This window comes from Chroicocephalus ridibundus, unplaced genomic scaffold (genome assembly GCF_963924245.1).
Source record: "Chroicocephalus ridibundus unplaced genomic scaffold, bChrRid1.1 SCAFFOLD_26, whole genome shotgun sequence".
NCBI lineage: Eukaryota > Metazoa > Chordata > Aves > Charadriiformes > Laridae > Chroicocephalus > Chroicocephalus ridibundus.
In genome coordinates, this window is record NW_026961775.1 from 1225897 (window position 1) to 1251133 (window position 25237).

A 25237-nucleotide genomic window follows, 5' to 3' on the forward strand; every position below is an offset into this window, starting at 1 on the left:
CTTGGAACAGCTTGCTGGCTGGCAAGGCCTTTGACACCGTCCCCCACAGCATTCTCCTGGAGAAGCTGGTGAATGATGGCATAGACAAGTGTACTCTTTGCTGGGTTAAAAACTGGCTGGATGGCCGTGCCCAGAGAGTTGTGATTAATGGGGTGAAATCCTCTTGGCGGCCGGTCACCAGTGGTGTCACCAGTGGTAAAAGAATATTGAGGGAGATCATGCAAAGCGTTTTGCTGGAGCTGAACCACACTATCACAGAATGGTAGGGGTTGGAGGGGGCCACTAGAGATCATCTCTAGTCCAACCTCCCTGACAAAGTAGGTTCACCTGCAGGAGGTTGCACAGGATTGTGTCCAGGTGGGTTTGGAAGATCTCCAGAGAAGGAGACTCCACCACCTCTCTGGGCAGCCTGTTCCAGCGCTGTCACCATCAAGGTAAAGAAGTTTTTCCTTATGTTCAGATGGAACTTCCCATGTTCCAGTTTGTTCCTATTGCCCCTTGTCCTGTCCCCAGGCACCACTGACAAGAGTCTGGCCCCATCCTCCTGACACCCACCCTTTAACTATTTATAAGTGTTGATAAGATCCCCCCTCAGTCGTCTTTTTTCCAGGCTGAAGAGACCCAAATCCTTCAGCCTTTCTTCATAAGAGAGGTCTTCCAGTCCCCTCAGCATCTTGGTAGCCCTTTGCTGTCCCCTCTCCAGCAGTTCCCTCTCCTTCTTGAACCCAGAACTGGACACAGCACTCCAGATGCGGCCTCACCAGGGCAGAGTAGAGGGGGAGGATGACCTCCCTCCACCTGCTGGCCACACTCTTCTTGATGCACCCCAGGATGCCATTGGCCTTCTTGGCCACAAGGGCACATTGCTGGCTCATGGTCATCCTGTTGTCCACCAGGACTCCCAGGTCTCTTTCCACAGAGCTGCTCTCCAGCAGGTCAGCACCCAACCTGTCCTGGTGCACGGGGTTATTCCTCCCCAGGTGCAGCACCCGACACTTGCCCTGGTTGAATTTCATGAGGCTCCTCTCTGCCCAACTCTCCAGCCTGTCCAGGTCTCTCTGTATGGCGGCACAGCCTTCTGGTGTGTCAGCCACCCCCCCAGCTTTGTGTCATCAGTGAACCTGCTGAGGGTGCACTTTGTCCCTTCATCCAGGTCGCTGATGAAGATATTGAAGAGGACTGGACCCAGCACTGACCCCTGGGGAACACCACTCCTCACTGACCTCCAACTAGACTCTGTGCCCCTAATCACAACCCCCTGAGCTCTGTCTTTCAACCAGTTATCTATCCACCCCAATGTCTACTCATGTTACCCACACTTCCTAAGCTTCCCTATGAGGATGCTGTGGGAGACTGTGTCGAAAGCCTCGCTGAAGTCAAGGTAGACACCATCCACTGCCCTCCCCTCATCTATCCATCCAGTCACGCCATCACAGAAGGCTATTGGGTTAGTCACACAGGATTTCCCCTTGGTGAATCTGTGTTGACTACTGCCCATAGCATTCTTTTCCTCCACATGCCTTGAGATGACGCCCACAACGAGCTGTTCCATCATCTTTCCAGGGATGGAGGTGAGGCTGACTGGCCTGTAGTTCCCCGGCTCCTCCTTCTTGCCCTTTTTGAAGACTGGAGGGACATTGGCTTTCCTCCAGTCCTCAGGCACCTCGCCTGTTCTCCGGGACCTTTCAAAGATGATGGAGAGCGGCCCATCAACAACTTCCGCCAGCTCCCTCAGCACTCTCGGGTGCATCCCATCAGGACCCATGGACTTGTGGATATCCAGCTTACTTCCCTGATCTCTGACTTAATTCTCCTCAACCAAGGGGAAGTCCTCCTTCGTCTAGACTTTCGCTGTCACTTCCAAAGTCTGGGGCTCCTGAGGGCTGGCCTGAGCAGTAAAGACTGAAGCAAAGAAGGCTGACCTTTGCTAAAAGTCACTGACCTTTGCTAATGTTCAGCTATCTCTGGAAATCTCACATTGGACAGTTTACCAAAAACGTTTTATTTTCATCAAAAAGTGACATAAGAGGGCTGTAATGTCTCTGCAAATCATTCCGCTGGTATTTTATAACTGATACCAGCTGCTTCTGCCAGGCAACTAAAAAGACCTTCAACTAGGAAAATTTTTACAGTACAGAAAACTCCACCTAAACTATTTAACGGTGGCTAAAAATAAGATGCCCCAGTAAACCTTTTGTGTTACATGGTCACAACTAACAACTCTGTACAAAATACTCACTCTTACAAAGCTCTGATGTAAAAATGAAATAATCAAGCAGCAAAATTGGAACTGCAGCACAGGCTCTTTCGTGTCATTATTTGCAACGCCCAAATTTGTTTACATTTTAGGAAAAATTAGTACAGATCCCTTGGGAATTCAGTCTTTTTCAAATTATCTGTCATTCTGTGTAGTGACGGATTTCACTTTTTGGTCCTCTTTCTTTCTCTTTGCTCTTCTTCATTGTTTTCTTCTTGTGCTTGTGTTTTTGCCTCTTTCCCAATTCCATGTTGTTTCCAATGTGTTTCTTGTGCTTCTTGTGCTGCTGCTTCTCTTTTTTCTTTTTCTTTTTCTTGCTGCCGTGATTCGCTGCTGAGCTGGCACTGCCCCTGTGCCTTCGAGTCTGACTCTCAGAAGGGCTTTGACCGCGGCTGCGGCTAACACGGGGACTGCTTAGACTGTGACTTCCCCTTGCTTCAGGCTTCAGCTTCACGACGTCTTCAGCTGGGGCTGGGATATCATTACTGTGCTCCTCCATTGCCTCAACGACGCCTCCTTTTGTATCTGGCTCTTCTTCGGTCTTTCTAACGGCACTTCCTCCAGTAGGACTACTGCTGAGAGGAAAATAGCGTACCTCAATAATGGCTGGGATACACGATCTTTTGTAACATTTTATAAAAGAGCTTTTCTTTCAATTCTCTGTCTGCAGCATTTCTTCAAAGGATGTTCAATTAGGGGAACAGGCAAGAGACAGAACGAGTCCACTAGCTAACATGAGGAGCAATCAATTAATTTAGTGTCTTCCTACTCCACATTTAATTAACAAAGACACAGGATTATCGGATTGGGGTCTGTCTGAGCTGCTAATTCCTTCACATCCCACTTCTACCAATGGTAGATGAATTAGATACACGTTCCCGTTTCAACGTGGAAGCAAGCAATTACGGAGAGGTACACACAACCCAAATTTTATCCTCAAGTCCCATGTTCTTCTTTAGAAAAAATTACGCTTTGGAAACTTTTTAGACTATCAAGACACTGTCTTAAGCCTACAGCGATGTCTTCAATGTTTTGAGTTTGCTTTGTTGTGCTTCTTTAGGTGCTGGACTGTAAGGAATAGCAGCCCCACACCAGATCACTTTCCTGTTTTTCACATGTCGCACAATGGAATATAGAAGACTCATCTCCAAGGTCAGAGCCAAAAGAGTCGGCACTGAGCTGGAAGCAGTGCAGCTGTGTCGCCGTGGCACTGTGCTCAAAGCTAAAATCAGTGCAGTGTGTTGGCAACCAAGCTGCTATTTCTGCAAGGGTCGATTTCATGTCACACTGACAAAGGCAGATCATTACAGCACCCTGCAATTGTTAATGTCAAAGTATTGCACGGTATAGACGTGTCTGTTATCCTTGCCTTTAGCAGTCAGCTGGATGGGAAGGAAGACATGGGGAGGACTCCTCAGAGTCACCATGTAATGAATAAGAAGAGGAGGAAAAAGTCCCAGAGGAAGGGTCAAACACGTCAGCAATGAATTAACCTCATGAGCTTTCTGCGCAGTACAGACTGTTTGTTTTCTTTAACAAAATTTGATTCTGACCCAAGGACCGTTTAACAGGAAAAGTCACAGATCATTCACTCATGTAGCATGGATTTAGCTGTTCCTTTCATTAGTCACCACAAATAATTTGACATTTTTGGGGTGCGGGGAGGAGGAAGGAAAGAATAGGAAAAGAAATGATGAGGTACCTGGTGTAATTTACAAGAGCTGAACTACATCCATCAGCTGCTGTTACTTTTCTTCTCACTTCTCCCTTTGCTTTCTTTTGTTTAACTTTGCTGCTGCTCGGCTCAGGTTTCTCAGCAGGTTCTTTCGCAGGTGGCACATTTTCTCCACTCACCATCATTTTGCCAGTTTCTTGGTTAAGTTCAATCTTTTTTGCGGGGTTGTTAAGAAAAGCAGATTTATCCCCTTCTGGAGGTCGCTCTCCTTTTTCACCATCAGGCTCAGTCTTCCCCTTTGGCCATGTTTTCGATTGAGCAGTTTCTGGTTTAGAGGCCTTTATGTAGGTGGCTTCATGATCTTTATCAACCTTTTCATCTACTTTTCTTTTCCTTTTTTCAGGTTTTGCATCAGAATAGTATCTTGGGTATGGGGGTGACCTTGACTGTGAACAGTGATAACTACGGGACCTTGATCTAGAACGATAGTTACGACTCTTCCCTTTGCCTCTTCTTGGACAGGGTGGCGATCGCGAGTAGGAATGAGAATGGGAACGTCTAAATGATCGAGAGCAGGAGCAGGAGTGGGAAAAACCCCATCTTGACTTGGAGTAGGTATGTGAACTTCTGGAGTAGGATGAAGCACCACAGGGAGACTTGGACCTTAAAACATAACACCAAAAAAAAAAAAAAGAAGTTAATTCAAAACCGTCACTCTCCCCAGTTTTTTTTCCTCCCAAATTTGATTTATTTTTTTTTCGCCCTCTCCATATGCTTACGGCAAAGCTTTTTTCATCTGCTGACATAACGCTACTGTGAATTGAAGAACTTGATAACACGTAGAAGTTTCTGCTTACAAGACAGAACACCTGCTGCCTTGTTAGTGTAAAAACATACCGGAAGGGGAAGTCTATTTCCGCTCACTTCTACCACGTGAGCTACTGTAGCTATTGACTGACGTAAGGCGAAGTATACTGGCCTATACTGGTAGGTGAGCACACACACTTTTCACTACCCAGCAACCACGTGCAGCGCAAATCACTTCTGTTGCAGCAAGATGCAAAAAGTGCAAGTCTTTATGGCTACAGTGCAGCATCAAACATCAAGAAAACACGATTTAGCCTGACGCCAGGAAAGCTTAATTTTAAAATGCCAGCTTAGTCGATTTAACCTTGCTGCTTATTTGGCAAGGATGCAAAATGCTCGTACTGCAATCTTACATACAGGACTATTCAATCAACACCTCGAGAGGGACGAGAGTCCCGGCAAAATTTTGCACACGCCTCTATCTCTGACCAAGGGTAGTGACCACATTTCAAGAAAAATCATACCTAAAAGCTTCTAAACTCAGCCTCTAGTAGTACGACTCAATGCCATTCCTCCAGGAAAGAGACTGACCACATTGCGACTAAAGAGCTATTCAGACACCTGCCCAAGTCATCTTTTGGGACAGAAACCATCAGCTACCCTGAGGCTTTTCTTCACAAGCTTTTCTTTTCTTATTTTTTAAAGAAGCGTTTCACATTATCCCGCATATGTTCATCAGCATCATTCCTCCTCTCAAAGTCCCTCACAAATTTTAGATTTCCTTACGAACACGCCTGATCTTTTAATTCCTAAGGAAAATTTAACAGTGTCAACAAAATAGTAGCGAAAGCCACCAGTTTGCGATCCAGGTGAAAAACTCTCCGTGTATCCACATGAGACAGACGAAAGAGGAAACGAAGACAATTTCCCTCATGTATCTCCTCCAAAGTGCTTTGAGGTAATGGTTGCAATCAGACCAGGGAGACGCAGAAAATCCAGCAACTGCTCCTATTCGGTCTCGAGCCCTCTCAGGTTGTCAGGAGGTGAGGGACGTCACTGCAGCTAAACTTTACTAAAAGAGACCCTTGTTCCTGAACAACAACTGCCAAATTATAACTGTCAGCCAACTGCAACCTCTGCCATGTATCTGAGCTAGTAAGCTACATATGAAACTCCTGTCACTGCTAACGCCTCGAACCATCCAGTCCATCGAATGACCGAGGGGTGGAGCGGAACTCCTCCTGATTCTTCTAGACAATCTGCTTCTCCGTTATGGACATGTCGAGCACTTACCTGGAAAATGAACGCCTGCGCTCCTTTTGCACCTTTTGTATTCCATCAACTCCTTAGCAAAAGCATTTGTTTGACCTTTATTACAATTAGAGTTTGACCTTTAGGACAAAACGACACCAAGAAACAAACCGTGCCCAACGTGAGAAAACGTATACTGCACGCAAGCGCAAAAGGTGCATGTCCTATTTAAGCAAAACCAGTTTAGAATTCCTGTAAGTTGAAGGGACAGTTTTAGAATTACGTTTGTCTTCTTTTAGTTTTGCACGTTTGCCGTCTGCAAGAAAAAAGCCTGTTGAAAAAAATACTATGTCATTTTTGCTTATGTCAGATGCACTTCAGTGTAACTGCAGTCCAGTACGCTCTCAAAATACAAAAATGAAAAAGAACAAACACAACTTCCTTGAGCCAAGTACTTACTCCTCTTCCAGTCGCTGGTGTTCTCTGTAAAACTCCTCCCTAGATAAAGGAGGAGCTTGTGTCACTGGGATGGGATCGGAATGCGCCGTTGGTACTGCTGTTGGTACCCAGGCTGATGACATGTTTGCAGGAGCTGGGGGATATCCTGGAGGGGAGTCAGTGTAGCTGGCAGATGGAGGCTGACCAGGTGGAAACTGGGGAGGAAACTGTGGTCGTAGTGCCCCCGGTAGAAGAGGAAGTGCTTGGGGTGGTGGAGGGTACAAAGAAGGCGGAGGCGCTGGCACGAAGACTGCTGTTGATGCTGGTAGCGTTGGGGCTTGGGTCCTCTGGGTACGTTCACCACGCAGGCGTCCTCGACTGGAACTTCTAAAGAAACCCAAATACACGTGTCACCGTTTGTTACACTCTGTCTGATTTCAGAGAGGAAAGCGAACGAAGCCGGAGCGTGGTGGTGAGCACTGCGTGTTCTCAGCCTCAGCATTTTTCTCCCTGCTTCCATTTGAGACTACGCTCATTTCTTGATCCTCACACTTGCCTCCCACATCCTCACCCCCAGCAGTTCCCTCAGTCTTCTCTCCCTATACGCAGCTTTGCGACTGTGGATGGAGGCTGCCCGTGCTTAGGAGAGACTCCCATGTGCCAAGTGCCCACCGCTCCTCTACCAATCCTTGATACACCTCATACTTCACACTTCTGACCTTCAAAGTACTGCACAAATAATAACTAATCTTCTCTGAAACGTCTTTGGACTTCTTCCACGTACGCTTCCTATGTTGTGGACTCATGATGATGTATTTGGCCTGTTCTCACCCCCGAATTGTTATTTTCTTGCTTACTGAATTTGAGATTTTTAGATAATCTGTGGCATGGACCCTGGCTTTTGTTTTCATTTTTCTTCAAGATTTTACAAACACAATGCACCCTTACAATCTGTCTAGAACAAATATATACCAAAAGGGAGGACTCACTTGACGCGGCAGTAATAGATCAAACAGACTCTTCTCTCTCTCTCCAACTGAGAGAAAGCAGCTTGGCTATTTGAGATGACTAAATGGAAGGAATTCAAAATTGTCATCATATAAGAACGTTGACTTTTCCAATAATTTGCTCAATCCGTATCAACTAGGTTGTTAAAAAAAGAATGCTGGAGGCCGAATTCTATGGGGAAATCAATTTCTTCAGCCCGATTCAGCCAGTAATCAAGAGGGCATCTTTCCACCTGATTCTTTAATTGTATTTCATTTGTAGATGTACTTACGGTTTCCTCAAAAAGTGTTAATTTTTCAGAGTCCTCTTTTCAATCGTGTACTGGAGTTTTACTTTACATCATCTTAGTGCCATCACATATGCCCTTTGTCAAACACAATTAAAATCAAACCATTTCAAAACTAATTGGAATCACAGAATCATAGAATGTGTTGGGTCAGAAGGGACCTCTAAAGGCCATCTAGTGCAACCCCCCTGCAGTCAGCAGGGACATCTTCAACTGGATCAGGTTGCTGAGAGCCTCATCCAGCCTGGACTTGAATGTCTCCAGGGATGTGGCCTCCACCACCTCTCTGGGCAACCTGGGCCAGTGTCTCACCACCCTCACTGTAAAGAATGTCTTCCTCATGTCTAATCTAAACCCGCTCTGCTCTAGTTTAAACCATTGCCCCTCATCGCTACATGCCCTTGCAAACAGCCCCTCCCCAGCTTCCCTGTAGGCCCCCTGCAGGTACTGGAAGGCCACAATAAGGTCTCCTGATTACCACTTGTATTCTCCACAGCTATCTGGGCACACTTACTTCATTATAAATCAGCTGTTATCTAAGTTATGTGCTACGGCCTCATTTAACAGGTTACGAGCAGTAATATACTGAATTTCTGCAGAACACTTACAGGTCCCAGCCTGGTCTGCCACCCGCCGAGCGAGGTGTACTGGCTCTCGTTGGATGACCTTTCAGAGTGGGGAGAGGAAACAGAAAAAAATCCCGTTCACTTTATCTGATGATAATTTCTTAAAAGAAATTCTAAAGTTTTAGTTACTTACCAGTCGTGGGCATTGATTGCCCTTGGGGGCCCAGAAGACTTGGTAATGCTGGTTGTCTTAGTACAGGAATCTGACAGCCCTTGTGAATAAACGCAAACAGTTGGAAAATGAGCTCTACTAAAATACAGGACTCACTGCATATGTTGAAATAAAATTTACCTTCTCTTCCAACAAACTGCTGACTGACAGAGAGGAAGATCTAGAAAGCTCAGCAGCAGTCACCAGAGCACCAGGAGGTATAACGGTATCAGCACCGCTACAAAACACATGAATTTTTGTTATTCAAACAGTGTTTTGATGTGCTACTGGAAATATAAAGTCCAAGGTGAGAAAAGGCTGACTACTGTAAATGGAAACAAATAAAGAAAAAGTAATCTTCACCAGATCTACCAATCGGAAGTTGGGCGATTCCACATGAAGCCCTGAAGAGAAGTCTACGTGGAATACCGGCATTCAAAGAGACAGCTCACTGGAAACAGAATTTGTTAAGCTGGCTGCACGTGGGAGGATTACAGTACGTATAACCCACATGCTGAACCTCAGTTTTGGACGATGCAAGAACGGAAATTCTATTAGGAATCGGCTGTGTTCTAGTTCGGAGGCTGCCTGAGAGGTTCTTTTGAATTGTGAGCCCCTGTATTCAACGGTACGGCGGAGCCTGACAGCCTTCTGGACAGAGTGGCTGTTTGCATTCAAGGCATCGAGCTGAAAGAAGATAAACCCTAAACTAGAGTTCAGATTTTTCACGTGTTTTCATATTAATTCACTGGGTTGCAAAGTTAGACTGTCATGTTTGTAAATACTTCAAATGTAGTGTTTCAATGTTTGTTATCCAATCTGCATGCATCACTGACTACCCTGTGACTACTGAGGATGGCTCTGACTTATCGTACCATTGATGGCAGAAATACTGTAGGAAAAAGTAACATGAAAACACCTGATCAATGTTACCTCCAGCTGGTTTTACACTTTTCACGAGAACATGAGATCCTCAGTACTACACAGAAATGAATGCACTCAAGAAGGTCTGGCATAACCGAATGGTTACTTTAGGAATTCCTAGCCACTTCAAATCAGAGGGCTCCTGGGGAAGAAAGGTTCCTCTCTCGGGGTAAACCTGGACTGAACGACTGACAGGGGAACCAAACAACAAATACTTCTGAGAAGCTTCTTGCATGAGGTGTACTTCCAACTTATCAAAGTGTCCTCACTCAAAGTAAAAAAATATAGCTGGAACTGTCACTGATGTCACTAATGAATGTCACTAAACGTCACTCGCTAGCAGAGGAGCGCAAGAAGAAGAATCTAACTTCAGCGTTTCATATTCATGTTGCTCTATAGCTTTACTTACCGAGAAGGTCTATCTGGCTTTTCAGCACGGAGAGGTAGGGGCACTGCTGGAGGGAGATCAGGGACAATGACAGAAGAGGGACTTACTGGCAGGCAGGCTGCCACAGGTGACAGACCAGGGGCCAACGATGCCAAAGCAGAAGGAGAAGCCAGAGAAGCTAACGAAATCATTAGTGGCGCCTGCTGTCTGGACATTTTTGGCCGGAGCAGAGGCTGCAGGTTGCGGGTTATTGCTTGTCTCACGAGTGGTGGTGAAGGTGGTGGCGGTGGCGGCTGCCGCTGCTGTTGCTGCTGAATCCGCTTTCTGTAGCCAGTTCCACTTTTGAAGTTGTTCACAGCCTAGAGGCAGAAAAACATTTACAAAAACATACTATGAAACGTCAGTAGATAGGCGAACAAAAACCTCCACAGAGTAAAATTACTGGTGTATTCCTGGAAATGCCACCAACCCTGAAATAAATCAACGTGCGGATACACAAACACGGGACGTTAAACAGTGTCAGTAACGATTGGCACCTCAGAGTATCTGCACTTAAAGTAATTCTGTGTTAACATCGAATTGGAAAGGGAGGCAATCACGTTAAACAAAGTGTGACCCGAATTTGCCAGACTGTCTCTAAAGGTGTAAGCTTCTGTAATAACAGATGAAGCATTTGAAAAGTAAATTTAGCCTCATTCAATTTAGCCTTTCTTAAGGAGATGTAAAGTACTATTTTCTTCCCTTTCAGCTTTTTACAAACAGACTTTTCATGCAAACAGTTTACATCAAAGTCATCACGTTACCTGGCGTAGGCACTTGTTGGCAACTAAAGCATCAGGAGAAACATCTGCCTGATGACATGCTGGGCACGTATGTTCCTCCGATTCCAGTAATGCTGTTCTAATACCTGCGAATCATTAGAATCATCAAAATAGTTTTTAGCCAAACTAAGGAAATGTTGAGGGTTCTAATCATTCATAAAAAGACGTATATGCTTAATGGGTGAATCTGCTCTTGCCCTGAGTGCATCAAGCTATAAATGCTCCAGAGTGTAAAAAATTCCTAATATGCAGTAAATAGCTACGTAGTTTTGGTACTTCACTATTGAACATTTGAAGATGTAGGGCAGGCTGCGTCTTGATGGTTCAACTCCTCTTTTTTTCCAGGCTCTACGGTGACAAGTCACCAACCTCACGGTTCTTGAAAAAAACTCATCTCAAAAAAACGATAGTAGGGTTGAGTTCTGCCGGCTTTAACCAACTCTCCTGTGGAGAAGAATGTGGATTAAATGCCTAACTATCCGCTTGTTGCAGACCACAGCAAGTCACCAGAGTTGGCCACAGAATTTTGTGTGAGAGAAAGACACTAAAGGCATTCCCTATCTAATCCTGTAATCACCTGCACAATTACGCACTCTTCTCATAATCATCCCTCCGCGTGTAAAGAGGATTTAACTACATGCATAAAAAGCAAAAAAAGCTTTCTGTCTTATTTTTCTTTCCTTTATGTGAGAAAATTCTTTTCCTACTCAGGGGATACTTAAGTAGTAAATAGAAGTGGTAACACAATCATTCAGTTCTCTCCTATTTCTGCTTTCAGAAGATCAGGTTTTGAATCAACAATCAGGGGAGTAACACTTACATTCGCCACAAAAACTGTTTCTGCAGCAGGCAATAACAACTGCATTGGTTATCGTATCTCTACAAATGGGACACAGCAACTCATCTGTAATCGGATCATCAGAGGATGAGGGTAAAAAGGGCGGCTTTTCCTTCTTTCCTCTAGCAGAAGCTTCCCTGGAGGGTGGGGTGGGGAAGGAAAAAGAAAAAAGTTAAAGATGTGGATATGAAAACTGTTCCAAGCTCTTAATTTTATCAAAGGAAGATAACAGATGGAATTATTCTCACTCCGCATTAGCCTTATAAAACACATGCATTTAGTTTCAACTGCCAGAGAAGGGAGGGGGGAACAATTTTCCTTCTGCAGAACTCTTCCATTCATTGGATCAACTAAGAAATTAGCTCAGACTAGAAAAATCATTTTTTGACGGCTAGAAATCAGGGGAAATGAATCCCAGCCCTCGTTTGCCAGAGGGTAAATATAAATTGCAGGCTCAGGACAGAGTTGGCCTTCGAGTAATTGCATTTTATAAGTGAACGAAGTCTATGTTACAGCTCCTACCAAAGGAGATCCGTGACAGAAAAACAGAAGTGCTACCGATTCCTTTTTAAGAGAACCACTCTTGTCAGCACACAGTAGCATTTTTAGTTCGGAGCAACAGGAAAACTTCAGTCTGTTTCACACGTGAGATTTGATAAAAGGCAGAGGGGAAGGAAATCTCAGCCCAACAGTCCAATTTGATAAATTTTGCAAGAAGCCTTTGAAACATAAACCAGATGCAAAACGAGCTTTCTGAGAGAACAACTCCAACTGTAAACACTACGGAAACGTTTTGCAGAAATAGATTCTCAGCCTACCACACGTTTAACCAACTTCCAGGGGCACAAACAGTAGGACCACCCTGTTTTCATATTAGAAAGTATGGCAGATTTTAAGGTTAAGATACGGTGACAATGCTTCCTCCCCTGCAATTACAGATGCCGGCCAACTCGGCTGCATTGCCACTCAGACATTCACTCGTGGTTTCTCTCCTTCAGTTTTTGGTCAGTCCAATTAATTCCATACTTACGCATTAATAGTTGGTATGGCGTATTTTCCAGTGTTTGTCAGCATAGCACCCTTTGTTTTGGGATCGTTCACCTCCATCGTGAAACTTCTTGGAATTCCTGTGCTCTTTTTAATTCTGGGAACAGACTCCAAACTTTTGTCCTGCTAAGAAAAGAAATGCAGACACGTCTCATCTCAAGACCCACACTTAAAGTGATCTGTCAGTGATTCTGTTAAGCGGCAAAAGCCTTTCATCCTCTCCTTTTACCCAGCAGAAGGGTTGCTTGACTCAAATACTTATGTTCCTAAATGAAGATAGCCAGGATGTTCCAAAGGCTTGAGCAGTAGTTTGAACTCATTTGACATCCTTTGCCTTAACTTCAGGTTCCTTAAGGGTGAAATATCCCTTAGCTCACCATCCACTCCGAGAAGAGACACAAATCCGCTCCTCCTCCAAAGCACAGTTCAGAGGGAGATCTCAATTCAGGGCTCTGAGCCAGTCACTGGGGAAACTTAGATTCACCATCTCTGTAGGAAGGCCGAGTTCATACCTCACGCACATACGTTCAGTGACTAACGTTAAATGGCATGAATACGCAACCAGAGGCTTGTGTAATTAAAACATGCAAATATTCAACGTCAGGGAATTATTTGACAGGCACATTAGAAACACAGTTAAGCTCACACAGATTGTCATATCGACCTTATGCAGAATCAGTTTTTCAAATTATTGAAGCCATCTGATTAGTAGAGACGTATTAGTTCAAATGTTCAAATTACACACTAGTCCAGATACGAGCAGGGTCTAAGGGAGTGACTCTCAGTGATCTGGACCTTCAAGCACCTATCGTTCAGATCAGGCACTCGTGGTTTTGGTTTTAATGGCATTCATGCACAAAAGCAGCCAACTAGTTTCAACATTTTCTTAAATGCTTGTTTCACATACACAGCTTTTGCTCAACAGTGACATAATCCAGATCGACATCTATGAAATCACTGCCATTTACATTTCCAGAAAACTTTAGAGATCATTGACTAATTTGTTTGAACCCAAACGGTTTACAAAACACGTCCAAAACCCACAAAACATTACTGGCAATACACCAACATTCAATTATGGCGTTTAATGCACAGTAATAAAAAAACAGAGAACTCTGAACACCTTGCCTCCATGCTAAGCCAGCCTGCACCGAAGAGGTTAGAGTAAGTAACGGCTTTGACCTGCTTTATGGTATGTTCCTGCATTTTTCTGAAATAGTTAAATTCTCTCAAAAGCTTAAATGTGTACACCGCTTGGACGGTTTTTCACTTTTTCGAGCAAAACTTCACAGGAGTTTACAGAACCAAGGACACGTTTAAGGACAGCACTAACAGAGACCAATTTCTTTTGTTGGCTGCTTTCCAAACTATTTTTTTTCTCCATTGTACACAATTTAATTTCTGCAGTGAGAGAGGGAAGACGTTACCAGCAGGAAGAGATCTCTCCTTCTTGGAAATGAATTCCGGCCTTTATTTTCAGAAGGAAGAACTGTCTCCTCTGCATTAGGCCCTGCCTCCTCTAATCTTTGTGCTCTTTCAAGATGAGTAATTTCATTGCACAGCACTACATCTGTGCACCAAGGGCCATCACTAGTGCTCTCCCGGCCAAAGTCACACGTTATTGAGCCAAAAATGCAAGCGATTCCATAGCCAAACATGGCATTACAACAGTTTCAGAGGGCCACATCTGCTCTTATGCCACACAGACACATTGTTATAATCTTAGAAACAACTGGGCACATTTTCACAATTCACAGTTTGCGTTCAAACAAATTAGATTGCGCTCTCCACTGCACATATACCACGATTTATGAAATTGTGCAGCATTTAAAGAATGGTTCCGTGACTACCATCCCCAGAAATTCAAAAATAGGGATGCAATTGTCCACGTTACAGAAATGCTTCTATTTTGGCTGTTCAAAACCCCCTTAAATGTCCACAGCTTACACACAAATCAAGTCTTCCATAAAAATTGTGTTTATTTCCAACACAAAATTAACAAAACTTATCAAAAACGGTAGACAGCTAAAGTGCTGCTCCTCTGGGTTCTGAAGAAGACCAATACTACAACATCACCTTGAGGCTGATAAGGTACTCTGCTTTTATCTTCCAAAATGGGAACTACTCTTTACAGGATGGTATCAAAATATACACACATTTTAAAGTTAAAGTAAATACTTTAAATTAGTAGAAATTTTATTAAAGTCTTGTTCAAATTACAAGTGCTAGCCAGATACAGATGACAGTATAAGATTTAAAAGTACAAAGAAAATGCTTTTTTATTTTTTAAGTATCTGACGAGAATATTCATATACCTTAGTAAGCTGGGCCACAGAAATAGATGCAGGAGAGTCACCAATCTGTTCACGAGAAAAGAAACACACAGTCGAGTTCTACAATCCAAACACGGCAATAGCTAACCTCTACTGTAGTCCCAAAGCCTGCACTATAGCCTCTGACTGTCACTGAAAGCAGCATTTCCAACCCACTGGAACTTGTATTTGTTCCAAGCAAAGCCCAGACCTACAACAGCTTAAGAGTGTGGTTAATGAGGTTAATGAGAAGAAACTACAATTACCAAACCCGTTTGAGATCAGCTTACTGCTCCAGAATATCTCAGAGAGGGACCCTTCTCAAATGCTCACGACTGCTTAAAAGTCAAAGGGGTAAGGAAGCTGTCAATTTCCAACTAAAGAGCATTAAGAATATATTTCCTGCATTTAGAAAGTATTTACTGCCAGTCCCCCAAATCAATCAAGCAGAAACAACACCTCCATGAAACTTGTACACAGCCCTAAGGTAATACTGCAGAAGAACTGGGGGGAAAAAATCCAAACCCAACCAGCCAACGCATCCCTCAAAAACCAAGAACTGACAGTGAATTTATTAACTCCTATTTCAAACACAAGACTAGACAGAAACTCACATGAAGCACGTGGGAAAGGGCACCAAAAACAGGAGGAAAAGGCTAGTCGCACTGCTGGAACGTTACGTGTAAATTACAGCGGTTTCCTAAAATCCGATTGCTTGGCTGAACTAAACATTCAGCCAGGAAGGATCACGGTTGTGCCTGACGGTGCTAAAACAATGGGCCTGGCGCTGCGTTTCTGCAGCCTTTAAGGACAAGCCCTAACTAGAAATCCTCGCAGTTACCGAAACAGTAATACTAAACCAAAACGGAGGCACTTTCTTGCTTTGGCTGTAGTAACAGTAGGACAGCAGCGCAAATTTGGACGTATAGAATGACAGCTAATACAAGAGCGAGACAAGGAAGAAATACTGAAAGTAAAACCTTTTGTGCTTCCTGTTCAAAAAAATCACGACTAATTTTAATTTTGCTGCTTTACTGTTCAACAGTGATTGGCAAGCTTTTTGGTGATTTCTTCCTCCCACACTAAGATCCAGGTTCGAGGTTCGTCTTTGAAATACATGCAGAAATACAGGTATTTAAAAAACCAAACCGAAACAAAAAGCCCACGCTTTGAACCAAGAGTGAGTTAGCTTTAAGAATAAAGTTAATTGTGTCTCCAACACCAGAAGCACCCGAGGCTGCAGTGCTTTTACAGGGAGAGAGAGAGAGAGGATTTGTAAAGAGCGATGCAAGGCTTCCACCCTCCCCACGGCTACCCACAACCCAAATCAGGTCCAGGCAGAGCAAACTAGAAGGGAACGTTTCTGCTTCGTCTTTCATTTACTTTAAGTAGTTCTAGCTAACGCTGAGGCTTCCCTCCCACTCCAGGATTTTTCCTTTTCTTGGAGACATCTGTGCTAGCGGATGGCGAGATGCTACTCAGAAACGTGACACAGACATGCCAGGGAAGACACGAGGCGAAAAGAACGTTAACCTTCTTTTGGAACATGTGATTTGTGTTTATGCACATGCTAGTAAACAACAAGAAAAATAACCCTTTTCAAGAAATAAAAACTCATCTGAATTAGATGAAATACTATAAACGTGGTTTACATAAATGCATAAAATTAACTACTTGGGTCCCTGGGCCAGTAAACTAACTCGAACTCACAACGCGAGGCATTCATGCATTCATGGCCAAAAAGGAATTTGAACCACTCGGTGACAGAATTACAGGTGTCAGATTAAGACGTAGTGGTTTTAGACCTACATACAACAAGCTTACAATTTTAAGTTGATTGGATACTATTCCATGAGCATCAGAGGCTGCATTCTTCACAGAACACAGAGCCAGAGTTCATCTGTTTCTAGATTTAGGTGATCCTAACAGCTTATCAAGGCATCAGATCCAGCGGTCCAGGGTTAGTGTAATGCCTCACACCACAGCAGTGAAGTACTTAAAATAAAGATGAAAAATGAAATCCACCAAATAGTGATTTTTATACTGTAGGGACTATTTTGAAATGTGTAGTTACGCATAGCATTCAACCCAAGTGGCAAATCAAGATCTAGACCATTACCAGTCAAGTATTTCCTTGTGTTACTTCATTATATTTCAGCAGCCGAATGACAGTGTTTTCAAACCTGAAGAAAAATGCTGCTCCTTTTCCAAACGTAAAAAAGTGAGATTGTGATTTTACGTACCGCTTTCGATGTTCCACTCACTGGCTCAGTTCGACTTCTAGAAGAAGAAAGAAAGGTGATCAGAATTTAAAATAAAGCACTTGTGCCCAGCATCAAGCAGCAAAAACAGATTATAAAAGCAGGCCTATTATGTTAAACTGACATTTGAGAAGTGATGAGACCCTAGTGGTGCACGAAAGCCTATTTTAAAAGTCGAGTTCTGTACAGGACTGCCATGGAAATTGACTGTTTGGAAAACAGTCTGTTCCCCCGCTCAATTTGCCAGCAGTCCAACAAACCCACGCTCGGATTTCTGTGCCTCGGCCTACCTTCCTTGCCCGCTAGAGTCTTGCAGTGCATTACCAGCTCAAGTGATCTAGCCCCAAAGGTAACCCTACTGAGGCGAGATCTTTCTATGAGAAACATCTTTCAAGGTCCTGAATATAATGGCACAGGAGGGATAAAAACCTTTTCCCGTGTCTAACTGAAAACACCTGGGTAAGTCTGGCTGCTGGCAGGAAATGCCCCAGAATTGCCTCTAGATTGTCAGCAAATCAACAGTCAGGGATGGAGCACCAGCCACATCCCTTGCCTTTGGGGATTCAGAAAAGCCCAAGCCTGCTGGTGAAGTCGTTACTCACAGGAGTCGTTCCCCATTGCGGCCATGGCTCCTCGTCAGGAACAGAACAGAGGGGAAAGCTCTGGGTGACAAAGGACGCCAGGACGTGCTCCAGAAAGAGAAGATCAGCGCCAATCCCCTCACCTGAGTGCAAAGAAATAGTTGCACCCCTACAAAATAGTTAAAAAAAGAACCCCAAGCCAAACCCACAGCACAGCATCCCCCTCTACAACCGTTTCAGCAGTAGTTACAACCGCTGCACAGCTGCAGGCTGATGGCCCTGCTGGCCCTGTCACAGGACTCTCACTGACAGCAGTTACCAAGGCCCTTTTGGAAGACTGCACTGTGCGTCACCTTCACTGGAGAGCACCTGCTGCTTCCCTGTGGCTGCCTTTAGCAGCAGAGCCCTCTGGTTCTCCAGCCCACACTTTCCCACCTTGGATGCAGGAGGGACCGGCTTTCAGCCGCTGCTTTAACAGCTGCCTTTGCTGTGCTCCTCTGCTGTCTCCCTTCCCACCGCATCACTCAGGGTGGGCTTCTTGTCATTCCACACTGAGCCCCCAGCACATGCTAAAGAAACAACAATTAGCAAATAGGAACTCTACCCATAGCGCCTATCTGGACAGCCTATCAAGGTGTAATAGCTCATCCTACCCTTCCCAAGGTAGAGACCAGCCTATACTTTGATCCCGTATCTACCTACTGTACCATCTCTCCTAAAGCTCAAATCGTAATTACCTTTGCAAGAGGATGGCCGTTGAGGAGCAGTGGGCAGTAAACCATCACTGGCTGGAAAAAAGTAGCCAAGCAAGTGGCAAAGGAAGGAGCCGAGTTATCCCGAAGGCCAGCTCAGCCCAACAAAGCTCAGGGAGCTTTGGTCCTCCCTGTCTCCCTCGCAAAGCTAGAAATGGCGCTTTCACCATCAAGCTCCTGTGGGATAGAAGGCAAACTTTTCAGGCAGCAGCTGTGTCCTGCCGCGTAGGCTCTGAACTAGCCCTGCTGAAAAAGCTGACCAGCACATTGGGCTACAAAGAAGCAGCTCCTTGGTAAAGATGGCTTCCGAGACACGCGCAAGAGAACTTGACCAGCAGTGAGCTCACCTATGCAAGTGGGTCTATTGTTACAAGAAACCAGATGGAAACGTGCTGAAAGCCGCCAAGGTGCAACGAAAGAGTGCAAACTCAGCTATTAAATATGAATTAAGCGTGCTTGCAAAGCGGGTCACGTCAACAACTCCTCCAAAGTGAATGGTAACAGACGACCTCATGGCCAAAGCCAATAGGTTTCCTAGACTGTGACAATGCATATGCGAATCGCCTTAGGGTGGCACATAAGGGAGCAAGAATTGTAACACGGGGTCCTTCTCGGGCTCCCAGCCGAGAGGCGCCTTTACGGCTGGCAATAAGAAGGGGGTTTAGCTAATGTGTACGTCTGCTGCCTTCTTCCCTGTACCCACGCAGGAACTAGAAGAGAAGAGAAGTGCAAGCGTTTTACCGTTTCTGTAGAAGTTCAGGTCAACATTTAAACAGCCAAAGCTCTGAAGAGTTACGCTGACCCTTACTTAGGCACTTCTTTTGTCTCCCTTTGAGAGATAACTAAGCACATTCCCTCCTAGCCACAGTCTAGCATCCAGAAGCATGCAGAACACGCAGACAAACCTCCACCATTTTTTCAGGGATGTTTCGAGTCATGCGATACTTAGTGCAGGAGTTCACCAAATGTCACTAAACTCGGAGACTTTGACCCAGCCAGCCACGGCCACGGAGCTTCAGCTCACCATTTGTGTGTCAGAGCCATCAGACGGACGACCCCGTCCTCCTTGAGACACCCCTTGGGGCAGCCGTACCCAGCGCCCGGTGGCTGGATATGGCCTTTGCTCCATGGGAGGCGCTTCCTGGGAGCAGGATCTCTCACTAGGGCACTGGGAAGCCCTCCTGAGGCCTGCATGCCTGAGGGACGGCTCTGCACTGCTCCATCGCTCACCAAAACCAGGGGCGGAGGAAGGCTGCCCTGGTGGCCTCCAAAAGAATCAGCTCCCCTGGGCTCCTCTGCGGCCACCGGGCACCTTTGCTGTCAGGCGGCTCTCCGCGCTGCTCTGCCAGCTTAACCAGCATCTCTTGCCCTCCATCTCTTCCCGCTCCTCACCAGCACTTCTCCTCCCTCCCCTCCCCGACCAGCTCCCCCCTGCTCTCCCCGGCCCTCTGGCCCTTCCCGCCCCTCTCCCCCCACCCCGCCGCCCTCTCCCAACCTTCTCTCCCTCCCTGACCTCCTCCTCCCGGCCCCAGCCGTGCTCCAGGGCCTGGCCCTGGGCCAGGGCAGCCCCGGGGAGGCGGCCATGGTTCCCGCGGGGTCAGAGGGCAGGAGGGGGCGCCCCGGGGCACGCTGGGAGTTGTGGACCCGGCAGGAGGCTCCCGGCGGCCATATTGTGTCGGCTGAGGGGAGGCTGGCACAGGCCGACAGGACAGATCTGCAGAGCCGGGAGCTGCGGTGAGTCCTGGGCCCTTGGGCTCCTGTCAGCCCTCTTCTGCCTCCCTGTTCCTCCCTGCCCTTCCCCTTTCCCCCTGGGTCCTGTTTTTCGCCTCCCTGTACCTCCCTTCCTCTCTCCTGCTGTGCTCGGCTCCCTGTCGCCCTTTCTCTTCTCTCCAAGTCCCTCTCTCTCTGTCATCCTTCCTCTCCCTCTACTTTCCCCGTCACCCTTCTTTCCTGCTCCCTGGGCCTCTTGGTTTCTCTCTCTCTCTTCTGCACAGAGGCCCCAGGCTGAGTGTGCAGCTCGCACTGTGCAGTGAGGTCAAACCCATGTGGCTACTGGACAGACCTCTCTCCCTGCTGAGCACAGAGTAACTAGGTTTGGGGTGTTTTTAGCTGCCTCAGTTAAGCGACTCCAGTTAGATAGGATGAACCTGGCTTCAAAGTTTTACTCTGTTTTTTTTTCTTTACTCTGGGACCAGTTAATGAAGATATGCCACTATTATGTACTGGTAAACAGTGGGTTCACTCATTTGTCTTCCTATTATGTCCACAATGAACAAACAGGCTCTATTAAGACTAGCTATGTAACATGAGCTTTACAAACTAGCTTGATTAGTCACTGTGAGCCAAATCATGCTTGCTTTACTTACAGGATTGTCCCCCCAATCATTCTGCTTGCATGAGAGGCCCTTCAGATGAGCTTCTATTTTTGCATTTTCCCTGGGCTATGCCATTAGCTGGGATCTGTTTGTTAAGTAGGAGATTAATGTCAGGCAATTTTAACACGTAATCTGATCTGGAATACTTGTTTACTGGAGTTGTTTACCCAATAGTAGATCGTGGACAAGATGAAATGATTTTATTGTTGTATTCAAAAAAAAAAGGTTCTGAATGTGAATGGAAAACCGTTTTCTGTATTCACTTACCTTTCTGTTCTGATGTATTTACTGATGCCTGTCTTTATTCCCAGTCATGGAATTCATAGAGTCGGTTCTGTGTGAGTAGCACGCAGTCAGTTTGGTTTGAACTAAGCCGTGGGCAGAGCACTAGCGTAAGGTTTGGACCCAGAAATGTGCACTCTTGTGGGCCTTGTGTCAAATCATCTATTTGTGCACAGAAATAAAACACACAAAATTATTTTCTAAAAAATTTCAGGCTGCTCTTAGTTTCACCTTTGCCTCTTCTCCGCTAATCAACATTATTTTTCTTGCTAGAAGGTGTACAAGGAGTTACATTCTGGGTAAGAGCTAGAGTCAGGGGGATTTGTGTTTTCATTGCTGTTTTGCCCTCAGAGGGCTGCTGAGAGTCATGGTCACCGCCTTGTCAATCTTCTCAACCTCTCCTCCTCTGGGGAGGAGCAAATAAGCGAGCCAGTATCAGGATGTCTTTTTAAGGGAAGAAGCTTAGTTGCAGACAAGAGGATGTATTTACACTGAGACTGACACAGGCCCTTTCCTGTGCCTTCATTAACTTAAACAAAGTCTGAGCTGAGCGGAACAGAGCACGTGCCTCTCATGTTCCTGCACAGGGGCTATAGGGTAGAAACGCGTGGAGTTCACAGCACCGGGAGGGACAGTGCCTGACAAGAGAGTGGGATTTTCCTGAAAAGGGAGGAATGAGCTGAGAAAATAAATAAAAGTGGAGGGAAGGATGGGGCTACTCCCACAAGAAACCTTTCCCTTTTGTCAGATCTACGGGTGCAAGTCAACAAAACCCAAATCCTTCGGCAAGTTGGAAGGCACCTTGTGACCTTTCACTTCCACAAGTTTTATGCACAGTTTTGACTTCCTTAGGGGGTGGATGATGAGAGGGAGTAGACAGCTGAGATCAGATTTAATTTACTTATTAATTACTTGCTAAACTTTGTGTCAATTAAGAAGTATCGCTGTTGTGAAGACAGAGGGGTCTTGTGGCCAGAGAGGAGACTGCTAAACTAGGTTGATAGTCTCTCCTAATCGGTCTTCCTTGTCCTTTTCTCCTTTTCACTGGTTTCTTTGACTCTTCCTGGTGCTACTTCTCTCTTCTTAAAGCAAGGATAATTTGAATTCATATTCTAGCAATGCCAGTACCTCTTTCTGTGATGTTCTTCAATGGAAGGGTTTGAGGCAAGTGACAAATACCACCATGAAAAGTATATATGCAGTGGTGTTATGCACATGCCTGGAATATTGTTGACATTTCTGTCGTTACAGGTACTAGATATGGGGGGGGAGTGTCTGTTGCCAAGATCATATGCATAGTTAGCATCTGATATTTTGCCTGTAATCAATCATCCGTCCTACGAGAGTATTGCCTGGACCTTTCCAGTGCGTCTCTAATTGTGGTGTTTAAAGCCTGGGTAGCTCTCTGTTGGAATGGGAGCCATCACTGGCAGAGCAATCACTGCCTTTGTTTGATAGTATTTGCGCTTGACATTAGGATGAAGGGTGTTTGGCATTTCTCGCCAGCTGGATGTGTTGGAAGTGTGGACAGCTGTAATGTGGTGGTGCAAGCATAAGAAACTGATAAGTCATTTTGTTTGTTATAGGAACTGCGTGAGCTGATGGCTGAGCACAAGCCTCATATAGGTAAGATGGACAAACCTGGGCCTCAGTTGCTGGAGCTGAGCCCAGGGGAAGGTTTTTCTATCCAAGAGGAATATGTGGCAGCACTATGTATCAAAGGCACCCCATAACCTATGGAGCCAGAATGAGAGGTTGTAATGACTTGCATTTTCTTCCTTTTACGTTCTAAAACACCTCGTCTCATTCATTGAAGTACGAGTACAAGGAAGCCCACTGAATGTACCAACAATTTTAAAATTTAATATATATATCTGCTAAAATTAGACCTGAATAGTGCCAATTTAATTCCCGTCTTTACCACTTTTGTAAGGTTTTGTTGCTGCAATCAGTTTTCCAGAAGTCCGGAAGGTGGGAAGGCTACTTATCTTCCATAACACATTTTGCTGGCTTGTATGATATTCGCACTTCTAACAAAAACACTGAGTCCATAACGTTGGTCACAGTGTCTGATTTGAAGTGGGTTGTGTGGTGGGAAGAAGTCATTACCTTCGCATTGCCTGTATTCCTTTGAATAGAAAGGATGTAGCTATTTGTTCCCATCAGGCAATCTTGTTTTGCTGTGCTCTTTCTGGCACCTTTCCCAAGTGTAGTCGAGTGCTTTTTGTAGGTCCTGGAGGGATTGTTAAATGCACCCAAGGTTTACTAATTTCTGTAAATTGAAAGGGGCACGGTGGTGAGGTGTTTTTAGGAGTCTCTAGGGATCCAAAAGCATGTAGTAAAGGCTGTCTTTGGACCTATACCAAAGGGTGAACCATGTTACAGAGCTGTAATTGAGTTTCTGGACACCTCCCTGGGCTCAGTCAACTGTGGGTCAACATAACACACGCTCTTGGGTGCTTTTAGTTGCAGAAAGTAACGTTCCTTTACTGCAGTAACAAGCATCACCTGGGCACTAAGAGACGTCTTTTTGAATGACCAGACATATCGAATCTTAACCAGTGGTTATATGCCAGTGTATTGGTCCTGATATAAAAAGTATGTATTTACTACTCAGGTAAACAGCTTGCTAAAATGATGAAATGGCTCATGAAAGAGCCAACGAGTCATGGCTCTCCAAAATAAGGTACAACCTACTGTATGAATGACACAGGAGTAAAGGCAAGTAGATTCTGCTCTATGTATAGTATCTTCAGATGGAACGTGTCAGGACTGAAACCGGATTTCACAGTAAAATTCTTCAATCTGAGAGGAAGTACCATTTTGCAAGGTCATTTTTGTAATGTAGATATTGAGAGAGGGGAAGAACCACGAAGGGCAGTATTGCAAGTGGCACATACCTCTGTTGGCTAGAGATGTTAAATATGTTAATTTTAAAGTACCTTTTTCCAAGAGAATTTCAAATGCCATTTTTCAGTTGGTTTTTTTTTCCTAATTTCTCTGCCACTTCTTTCTGTCCTTTACCACCCTACCAGTTTCATGACAAGATAGATTCGACTCTTGAGAGTCTGAAAGGCACAGCTGAACGTCTGAGGCAGCCACCTTCGATCTCAGCAGAGGTTGAGAAGATTAAAGAGCAAATCAGTGAAAATAAGAACGTGTCAGTGGATCTGGAAGAACTTCAGCCGGTGTATGAGACGCTTAAACAGAGAGGGAAGGAAATGATTGCTCGCTCAGAAGGAGCCGATAAGGATATATCTGCTAAAGGTAATAGATGGAGGAAAGTTTCATGTAGTGGAAATGCAGCAAGCTGCAGCATATAAAAATGTTCATTTCTGATGACCACTGCTCTGGGGATTGTGTTCTCCTGGAGAAGCTGGAGAAGATGTATAAAAGCAAAGTATTTGTTTAAAATAATTCATCGTGGATATGACCTTTGTTTTATTTTTTAAGGTTGTGGTGGTTGTTTCCACTTAAGGTTATGAGTCGTCCTGTAAAGAAACAATTTTACAGTCTAAATTTTAAAAGATACCCATATGTTTCTGCTGTAGAACTGTAGAGAGATTTATGGCCAAGAATCGTTTGCCAAGGTAGTAATCTAGTTCCTCTGTTGTTTAGCTGTTCAAGATAAACTAGACCAAATGGTCCTCATTTGGGAAGACATCCAGAACTTGACTGAGGAGAGGGAGGCCAAATTGTTGGATGTAATGAAACTAGCCGCAAAGTTGTGGTGTAGTCACGTGGCTCTTGCAGCTACTATTAAAGATACTGAGGAGCTCATTGGAGAACTGGAGGGACCTGGAGTTGACCCATCTGTAGTCAAGCAACAGCAAGAAGATGCTGAGGTCCGTAGAAAGTATTTTGTTGACTTAAAGTATGTTATTTACAGTATGCGGAGAAAAGAGAGACTTACTATGAAATACCACAGGAGGCTATTTTTTTAGAGACCAAGAGGGATAATTGTGTAGGAATTTACTGTAGTGATATCTCGAGAGTCTGTGTACCAGTACACATGTACCAGTTCTGAATTGCAATGAGCATGCAACAGGTGCCTGTCCTTATATTTGCATATCTGCTTATAAACACGTATATAATAAGCACGTCACTGAGACTTTTGAAAGTGATACGTACTTGAGATTCCCTGAGTAATAGGCAAC

The 25237-nt window shown here is 44.9% G+C and overlaps 1 protein-coding gene across 1 annotated transcript; it reads right to left on the minus strand.

Annotated features, from left to right (window-relative positions):
• Positions 1 to 1577: 1577 nt before the first annotated feature.
• Positions 1578 to 17708, minus strand: LOC134509663 (E3 ubiquitin-protein ligase RBBP6-like). Its single transcript, XM_063322243.1, has 12 exons — positions 17689 to 17708; positions 17073 to 17109; positions 12501 to 12643; positions 11453 to 11607; positions 10615 to 10718; positions 9833 to 10170; positions 8641 to 8737; positions 8482 to 8560; positions 8331 to 8388; positions 6450 to 6815; positions 3960 to 4595; positions 1578 to 2832 (listed from the first exon to the last, which is right to left on the minus strand). The coding sequence occupies exons 1-12, from the start codon at positions 17706 to 17708 to the stop codon at positions 2400 to 2402; spliced, it is 2466 nt and encodes an 821-aa protein (XP_063178313.1). The 3' UTR covers positions 1578 to 2399.
• Between the last annotated feature and the right edge of the window lie 7529 nt (positions 17709 to 25237).

Bases quoted from the DNA above. Each gene is read 5' to 3' on its own strand.
- LOC134509663 (XM_063322243.1), bottom strand. From the start codon at position 17,708: ATGGGGAACGACTCCTGTGA. The intron at 10,171-10,614 runs GTAACGTGATGA...TTCTGCCTCTAG, and splicing joins CCAACAAGTGCCTACGCCAG to GCTGTGAACAACTTCAAAAG. The intron at 8,738-9,832 runs GTAAGTAAAGCT...TGTGTTTTGTAG, and splicing joins AAGCCAGATAGACCTTCTCG to CGGTGCTGATACCGTTATAC.